This window comes from Poecilia formosa, unplaced genomic scaffold, assembly GCF_000485575.1.
Source record: "Poecilia formosa unplaced genomic scaffold, Poecilia_formosa-5.1.2 Scaffold53, whole genome shotgun sequence".
Classification (NCBI taxonomy): Eukaryota; Metazoa; Chordata; class Actinopteri; order Cyprinodontiformes; family Poeciliidae; genus Poecilia; species Poecilia formosa.
Genome location: NW_006799992.1, coordinates 2,073,814 through 2,083,768, shown reverse-complemented (window position 1 = coordinate 2,083,768; position 9,955 = coordinate 2,073,814). Strand labels below are relative to the sequence as shown.

The window sequence follows — 9,955 nt, the reverse complement described above, 5'->3', positions numbered from 1 at the left end:
TCCCCCCATCCACAGTCATTCCTCTGTTCATTCACTCATCTACACATCCACCCATTGAGTACACTTTTATTTTCATCCACTAATCACACACACATCCATTCGGTCATCTAGTCATTGATGTTTTTTTGTTACTGAGTCTTGATGACATGAAGCTTTATATATATAATTTTTAAAAAACAAGCACAGAAAGCTTACAAGTTTCTAAAGTAAACCAAAACAAACATTTGCACCTAAAGGTCGAATATGACCCCAAAATAAATTAAAAAAAAAAAAAAAAAAAAAAAAAAAAAGGAGAGAGAATTTGTGTCTTGGAAAGTGTGACATTTTAACTGCTATAACCCTATCTAGACATTTAAGGGTGTCAAACTCCAGTCCTCAAGGGCCACTGTCCTGCAGTTTTTAGATGTGCCACAGGTACAAAAAACTGGAATGAAATGGCTTAATTACCTCCTTCTTGTGTAAATAAGTTCTCCAGAGCCCTGCTAATGACCTAATTATTGTAATAAGGTGTGATGCAGCAGAGGCACATCTAAAAGTTGCAGGGCAGTGGCCCTCCAGGACTGGAGTTTGACACCTGAAACGTATTCATACTGCCCCAAATACTCAGACACCGAAAATACATAAAGTTAATAACTAGATGTGACTGGCAATGTACTGTCTAGCTTTTTAAGCAAAAGCAAGAAAACTATATTAAACCTACGGCTAAATAGCCAAGTCTGCTTTGTGTTATCAACAGTTTAGCCATGGTTCAACTCGGTTGCTAGGTATGAACAAAACACCGCGAATATTCGTCTAAATACATGCAAAAACTTAATACTATCGCTGGAATTTTACGAGCTAAAACGTAGAGTCGGTGAAATCTAACTGCTAGAGCTCAACCAGCTAATGTTGTTGTTAACAAAGGTACAACAAAGAGGAGTGCACAGGCTGCAATGAATGAAAAGTTGTTAGCAACGAAACATAGCTACCAGGCTAAGTGCTCAAAGAAGGCTAGCTTAACTATTTTAAGATAAATATGCGTGTGAAGAACAAGGCATAGATTTATACATCAGATAGTTATTTTATCTACCTCCCTTGCCACGCTGCTGCAGATGTACAGGCTCCAAAAGAGTCAATCGTAAAAAAGAAGAAAAAAAATGTAGATAAACTAGGAAAACATCCCTGTTTCCGGTGTCACTTTTCACAATAATACAGCATTACGATTGCGTTTCCGGGTGACGTCACTTCCTGAGATGAATTTACAAAATAAAAACAATCAAATCTTTTTTTTTTTTAAATAGAAGCTAAAATAAAAAATTTTGTACAACCTATACGCCAGTTTTCTTTATAACTTTCGGAAAATGAGCGTGTTTTATAAATATAATCAACAAAATAGAATAAATAAAATATTTTGTGAGATGCCTAAAAATGTACAGTTTGAAAACTTTAGTGCGCTTTTCCACAAAAAAAAAATCAAAAAGTGTGAGATATATTACTAATGCTTTTTTTTAAATATCTAAGTTTAATTTATTTGCTTTGTAAACTACTTGAAATGAATGTGTCTTAATTAGGCGCAATATAGGTTTAATTTTTCTTATAAAACTGGTAATTTTGTAAACCTGTCTTGTTGTGCTCTGGGGATCAATTTGGTTTGATATGCTCAGCAATTATTATTTTTTAATGCTATTTCTATAGCTCGAATTCATTATTAATCGATTAGCAGATTTCTGACTGTGTGCATCTTGCGCCACCTTGTGGATATTTGTGTAAAAGTAGGCAGAAGACTATTGACATTTGTAGGACATGGCTTAACCAGTGGGTTGCTGGTTCGCATCCTCAGTCTCTCTCAGTTGCTGTGCCCTTGGGCCTTGCCTACTTGTGGTCAAAGGGCCCAGTGGTGCCTGTTCATGGCACTTTTGCTTACATGTCAGTCTGTGACTGCAATGTACCACCACGGGAATGTGTGTGAATGTAGTGTGAAGCGCTTTTCGTGACATCTGGACTAGATAAAATGCCATATGAATACATGCTCTTTACCCTTATAAAACTAAAAAAAAATAATCTCAGTCAAGATTGCCTTATTTTAAAGATTCACAAATTAACCCATGCAATTATCCAAGAGCAGCAACTAAAATAAATAAATAAAAGTCCTAAATTAACACCATTTTCACACAACAATGTGTAATTCTTTGAAAATATATCAAAGAATAATATTTAAACTATGCAAGGTTAGCGAATCCTCCAGGAAAAATGGCCACATCTGGCCAGTAAACACTTCTTTGGGAATTTTAAGCTTGCTACAACAGGAGAAGGAGTAAAGTTAGGAGGCAGCTGGGAATGTTTGTGATATCAGCAAGAGAATAAGCAGATGCTCCTGTGGCCCATGAATGAATCTAGTCAATGAATGTCATCCTCAGGGACCTGCGTAGTGTAATATTCCACCGTGACTCGAGCTTCTTTAGGGATGAAGAATGAGGCGTTGTGAACAATTTTTTTTCCCTGATTTGAAATGTTTTTAGTTGCATAGCACCGCATGGACATTTAACTGATAAAGTCGTCATCTCAATAAGATTAAGCCGTTTAAAACCAAATTCACGTTTGAACGTGTATTTGTTTATGTGTGTGCGCTGATATGCCCGACTTATTTCTTGCTTATAAAGATACTAAATGCAGCAATCTGCTCTTCCTCTCAGATCCACACACTTCTCTCGCCTGGCCCATTCCCAAGCAAAACAGAAAAATAACTTCTTTATGATTCAGCCGCGCTGTGATTGTTTTACCTCCCTGGTTACCAAATTGTCTCTTTCCTCCTCTCATTAAATACTTGTGGGGTTCTCTTCTTGGTGAAATATATCCTTTTAGTTCACATCCACTCTGCCCAAGAGCCATGTTCCCCTTGTCCCTAGATGTTTACTATAAAAGTTTAGATTTAGAGCAGGTTAGGAAAGTTGGACCACTCGCATTAAAGTGTGCATGTGCGTGCTGTGAGATAGCTGAGGCAGGGTGCAGGAGTGTGTTTACAGTTTGTTTGTCAGAATATATCTGGTGCAGCTTCTTCCCAGGGGAACAATGCTCTTATTCTCATTAGGTCATCAGATACAGTATGTAAACCCACAGATGCAAGCACTTACAACTTAAGAGATGCAAATATGTGAACGCGTAAACAGTCGGTACATCACTTTGAGCGTGTCAAAAAGACAAAACAAGCGCGGAAGTAATATTCTTTATATCCATGGGAATTTTGGTGCCTGTTTGTATTAAAGTCTGAACGCATCATTGAAGAGAGCATTAAATATTTAAAAGAAAGTCAACACACTACTTTTTGTTGAATTTACGGGAATGTGAAAAATGTACGCATTTAATGGTTCACAGTTCATGAACAGCTAGAAAGGAATTCTTGTTGTTTTTGTAGTGCAAATTTATTAACAACTTTTGTACTCCTTTTTGCGTGGAGGTAAGAAGGAGTACAAAATTGAGTCATCCGTGTCATCAAATCATCTTTGCAGAGATGCGCTGTTAGGTTTGCGTTTGCTCTTCCCTGTAAAGTGGGTGTGTTTGTTAGGACCCTCATGTTCTGTTTATGTTGGGCGTACATCACAGGTCCATTTCAAAAGCACTTACAAAATGATGTTAGAGCTTTTGAAAGTTTCTATTTGGCTTTTTGCAAAACTGACATCACTACTGGTTCGATTATGGAGTCGAGTCAAATGTTTGTTAGTTCTCTTTTTTTTTTTTAAACTGGGAAGGACAAGGACTGGTGTGTGTGTGTGAAGATTTATATAATAATATTGTCTAATATAGTTGAAATATATTTAATATAATGTATATTATATATTTTTTTTCTATGATTTTATAATATATGATATTATGCTATTTTACATTATATTATTTTACCAGACAGTGTACCTATGAGTGTCTCTTTATGAGATAGAGATGAATGTTGTGTGAAGCAGCAGTATACAGAGAATCCAGATCTCTGGTAGTGCTGCTCCAGGGTCTCCCAGTATAAACAGAGACGTGGGAACGACCAAGCATGTTTATACGAGCTTAACTCTTACTAGGACCAGTCCACCAGGCAACAGGGGCGCATACCTGCTCCTGCGTTGTCACAGATAACTTTTAACAGATACGGCGTCATGAATATCTTTCTGTGGTTTTATATATCTGTACAACAAAACGATCTGATCTTCACCAGGTTCTGAGATTATTTAAATATAACTTCAAATGCACAAAAGTGTTTCACGCTCTCAGTTTTCCTAAATAAGGCAAAAGCAAAAAGTAAAAAAATATATATATATATAATGTATGAAAAGTACCCACTGTGACTTATTACTCGATACAGCTACCACTACATAACTTTCTAATTTCTTCCTTATTTTTTTCAGTCTGCTACGTCACTGTGGAAGAATTTGGCACAATCTTATACTAAATTACATCACTGAATGCATGACCTACTTTTGGTCAGGCTTTAGCTGTCAGAGAGATGGCCCCTCTTTTGGAATATCAAAGACAACTTAGAGACTGCAAAGTGGGCAAGTTGCCATGGTTGCAAATCAGATCAAATCATCACCCCTCCAACACCGTGTTTGACAGTCAGTATGAGGGCTTGGTGCCATATTAGTTGTCCCGCCATGAATTTACCAAACATGACACTGGTCACTGTGACTAAACACCTCTGCTTTGGACTTATTCTTCAAAGAACATTGTTTCACAGGTCTTGTGAATGAGAAGCAAACCTAAGGTCCCTACAAGATTCTATTTAGAAACAAGAGCATATTGCATTATGGTAAGGGATGTAAGTAACATAATTAATAATGCTCTACAAAACATATTCGTTAAGCTTACAATGAAGCCACGACAACACGCTGGTCTAAATACATCAGCATGCACTGATCAGACAGTCCTCTAACCGTTTTCACTACAGCTCCAGAGGTGAGAGCGATGTCGTACAGACAAAAAAATCACTCCAACACTCACCGTGCAAGATTTATGGCCCAACATTAACACAACTGCAAAAATGTGATGGAGCTCCCTGCGAAGCCATGTTTAGACTGGTTGCAAAAATGATGACATGAAAGCTGATGAAGCTTGGAGCTTTATCTGATTCCAGTCTGGTCTGCAGGGAAAGCACCTGCTGTTTTAAGAAGAGAAGTGGAGAGCTGCAGCACGTAGATGAGTGCTGCAGTCCAGGGGTCGTGTTTTTGGGGATACTATATGCCGAAGTAGAGAATAACAACATTTTACATTTACTCTATTTATTCTCATCAGTTGTTGTTATTGAAGTATAACACATTTTTTGGTTGAATTACCCAAATACATTGTAATTAAACTATACACAGAATGGAATAATACATCCTATTTTAAAATGGAATTTATAATGCTCACCTTCATTGTTTGATGAGGTTTAATGGCATTAATGTAAGGTTTAATGGCATTAATGTAGGGTTTAATGATAAAATTATTTTACTAATGCCACCAATTACCAAAGAGTAGAAAAATAATTTCTACTGTCTTCTAAAATCAAAGTCAGGCCGAGGTTTTACGAGGCCCTAAGTGGAATTTGGAGGCCTTCTCCAACTACTTTTACTGTATGTATTATATATTCTAGAAATTTGGAGAGTATATAGCTTCATCTAAAAGCAACTGTAGCAAAAAAAAAGGTAATTCCTGCTTTATAGTTTGCATTATATGTTTCAACGTGGACCACAGGCTTGCGGGTGCCTGTTCATAGGAGTGGCGAGTGAGGTCATTGTATCGAAAGTTAGAAGCACTTTTACCAAATAGGATGATTGAGTGTTTGAATGTTTTGGATTAAAAGGCATTTCATGTATTCTATTTACAATATATTTTGGAGCAAAGTATACAATATTGCTTTGGTATTTTTTGAGTACTGCGTATCGAAACATCTGAAGCACATGTTGCAGATTCAAGTCAAACCAGCTGTTCAATCTTGCGTCGAAGACTTTTAGGATGAGACAAATAGGAAATAAAAGAACGTTGCAACGTTGACAACAGTGACAAAACACAACAGTTTTGCTCCAGAACTGGGGGCCTGTGCAATTTGTCAGCACTTCAGACGGACACTGTTTGGATTGGAAAGGAGGTGCTGTAAGCCCCGTGGAGTGGATTCTTCCTCTCGCTCTAGAAAACAGATCACTCTCAAAACAAACTGCTGTAAGAACACGGAGGAGCATGGCCTGAACGGCACATAACAATCACAACCGAGAGCCGCGCAAGGCGCACTAGGGGCGGGGAGGGTGTCAACTGGAGATGGCATTAACCATACACACAGTTGGCTCCAAATATTTGCATGCAGCCTAACAATTACGACTGAAATTCATCTTGCTCTGGCTAAACATATATTCAGAAAATATGTTTAGGCAGGACACTAGCATGCAAGATGCAATGTACATTGACTTTTTTTTCTTTTTTTCTGCATTTTCTCTGTTGTCCTACACATGCAGATGTGTGTGAGCAGCACCCTTCGAAGATTTATCCTGCCCCGAGGTTTAAATTTAGGTGGAATGGGGGGTGGGAGGTGTTGACGTGGAAGGATGTTTTGGGGTGACATTTGGGGAGCGAGTTGGGGTAAAGGTGTAGAAGGATGTCCGGAGATGGAGGGATGCGTGATAAGAGTGTCGTTACGCTAGCACAGCTGAGAGACTGTGTTGTTTGCGGAGCGAATCGTATTGCTGCGTGCTCGCAGACAAACACTTCCTAACTGACTTTGCGCACACTTTGTATCAGTGTATGTTAAACCAGGGCAACAGAAATCTTCCACTTGGATTGGAGTGACACACAGAGCATGTACACACACAATCATACACACACTCATACACACACACACACACACACACACACACACACGCACACGCAGATATCTAAATTAATGGTCTCCTTGGGGAGTCATCCAAAGGCCACAGGCGTTTGGGAGAAAAGATTCTCGGAAAAAAAGACTTCATCATTTGAACATTTGCTCATTAGTAACCCCATCTTAGCCATTCGGAGAGACAATGGAGCACACCAACAACTTTCGTGTACTTTTTAAGATGAACTTTATCTTTTCTAAAAATACAAAAAAAAAACAAAAACAAAAGAGAGACCTAGAGATACATGACAATAAGTGTTCGATGCGCAACCGAGACAGGTAGTGACAGCCACGGCAGGCATTGTTTAAAGAGCGCCCCAAAATGAAATGAAAGATTGAAAAAAAAAAAAACATGTTTTCACCATGATTTACACTCCCTTTGTCCCCTTTGAGCCTGACTCTTTGCAGGAAGTCTTTAAAGTGTAAGCCAATAAAGCTCTGTCAGATATATTGTATTCCCAGTCCTCCATAAAGATATAAAATATTGGCCTCCCATTCACATCAGACTTGAGGATCAGCGTTTTACAGGCCCACAATGTCCTCCTTTGGAGGTTCAGAGAGTTTACTCAAACAATCAACTCTCTTGCTGTTGGATTTCAAACTAATTGTTTCCGTTTCTGTTGAGCATGACTCGCAATAACAGATAATCTTGGGTAACAAGAGTCTTCAGTTTATTTATTTTTTTTCTTCATAAGCCAGTGGCTAAGCTTACTGCATTAATAAAAAAAATAAAATAAAAATAAAAACAAAAAACGTTTCAATGTATGTGCAAGAAAAACTTGTCAAGATAGGCCACAATTCAGAAATTTGATATGAACTGGTCTTACATGAATAAACTTGTGCAACTTAAAATTTTCTACATTTGTGTTAATAGAACAGCAAACATCAGTGTTTTTGGTAAGACATAAAACATAAGATTTTTTTTATCTGCCATTGTGATTCTAGAACACAACAAATTGGTACCCTCAGTGATAAATAAATAAATAAATAAATAAATAAATAAATAAATAAATAAATAAATAAATAAATAAATAAATAAATAAATAAATAAATAAATAAATAAATAAATGTTTCACAGAGCCCTCCACTGTCTCAGGCTCTGGGTGAAGAGGTGCAGACTTTGCAGTTGAGCCGTCACCTGACTGCTTCAGGCAGATGTAAGGGATGGTGGAGTAAAGGAGGCCTGGATATTTTACTAGTGGAAAGGGAGGCATTTGTGAGTCATTGGTAAACTTTATCAGTGAAACGTAAAGTGAGATTGTAACAGATAGACGGGTCTAAAAATGTGGAAAAGCACCTTTGGGGCACTGTATGGTTGAGGACCTGTGAAGCTGTGGGCCAGTTTCTCCTCCAAAGGCCCTGTGGACATTTTAAAGAAAAAAGCAAATCTGAAGGATTCTGCAAAAATAAGTACAAAGAAAAGAACAACTGAACTACGTCCTCACTGGGTCTTTCAGCAGCCAATTTATTTTTTTATTTTTTATGAAATTTTTGCAACTTTATGTTCATGGTTTCCATCCGTGAACAAAAAAAAAAGATGTTTAAACACTGATTACATAAAGGATTTCTTTGGTTTCGGTTGGTCCCGGCTTGGACTACGATTTCCTCCCCATGGTCGGTAATTTAACTTATTTGGAAAAATATGTAATGTGTTACGCAAACAAGGAAAGCAGGGAAGACAGGCAGTCCCTGGTGCTTTCTTCTTGATAAGGCTTTTCTAAAATAAATATGGTAACATGTTTCAGTCTGAGAAAAAGGTCAGTTAGATAGATAGATAGATAGATAGATAGATAGATAGATAGATAGATAGATAGATAGATAGATAGATAGATAGATAGATAGATAGATAGATAGATAGAAGAGTGTAATAAAGCATGATGGAAGCACAGAGAAGGGGGAGGGGTTAAGAGGCTAATCCAAACAGAGCTGTGCCAGGTTATTTTTACGACTGGCCTGCGCATCAGCCATTATCTGCCAGCTCTGTTATGGTTAGGAATAAATACAGACATGGGCAATACCACGGAGCAGAAGATTTGCACTCTGAGTGAGCAGTAGAATCTGTGTGAATGATTTTGAGTTTGTGTAGCATCGCATAGTTTCCTGAGCTTGTAGTCTTAGTCACTTTTTTCCGCCCTCTGACTTGGCTCCACTACAGCAGCCACCAAGGGGAGAAGTTAGCCACAACCATTTATCCCATTTCCACAGACACTCTTCTGGCCATTTTAAGCCCGAACGGACAGATCTTCACTTTTTTTCTTCTTGCTCCGTGAAACTCTCAGGAGTAGCTTGCTCCTGAGTCTCTTAAGTCCTTCGGAAAACGTTGCATTAAGCGAAAGAGGGAATGTTGTGTGGGAAATTATGGAGACAGAGAACTCAAACACATGATATCATTTTATCTGGCTTCAAGCTCTCATCTGTGCACTCTCCAAGCACCTGTGTTTAAGGCGTGGAGTGAAGATAAACGAGGGATTTAAGCTTAGACATGCAGAGGAATTACTTTGTGTGTGTCAGAGAGAGAGAGAGAGAGTGTGTGTGTGTGTGTCTGCTTTAATGCACATGCCGTCATGTGTTTAAGAGCTCGCGTTATGTATACGTAAAAGCCAGCAACACTATTTTTATCATCCGGCGCTTATTTAAACTCGCACTTCACTTTCGTCTAGGTGAGTCCGAGACGTACCGAGACGTTGTTGGGTTTACACCCACCTGCCGCCTCGGGGACTGAACGAGAGGGTGTGCTAAATGAGCTCTCACCCCATCTGGCCATGTGTGCTCGAGTGTGAGGGGAGCAGAGGTGACGGTGAGTTTGAAGCTGCAGAGAAATGATCCGGGAGGTTTATTATCTTTAATTAGCATCAAGAGGGAGAGAAATAGATAAGGACCACCACTTAGCTGATGGATCTGTTCTGTGTTTATTCCTTGTACTAAAAAAAAAAAAAAAAAAAATAGAAGACAGATATCATCAGTACTGCAAAGGGTTCAAATGTCTTGAGCTGAGGCTTAATTTGCTTTTACTTTTGCAGTCAAAAGCACACTTGGTCTTTGAAATTGAATTAAATGTCAGAATTATTTGGACAGTGGAGCAAAAGCAAACTCGCACTCAGCTTGGGT

At 38.4% G+C, this 9,955-nt stretch overlaps 1 protein-coding gene across 1 annotated transcript in view; it reads right to left on the bottom strand.

The window, feature by feature from the left end:
• The window catches only part of tbpl1 (TBP-like 1), a 14,056-nt gene extending 4,453 nt beyond the window's left edge, over positions 1 to 9,603 (bottom strand). The window contains exon 1 of the mRNA XM_016671879.1: positions 9,599 to 9,603. Within this exon, the coding sequence (XP_016527365.1) occupies positions 9,599 to 9,603 (5 nt within the window). The remainder of the gene's footprint in view (positions 1 to 9,598) is intronic.
• Positions 9,604 to 9,955: the final 352 nt, after the last annotated feature.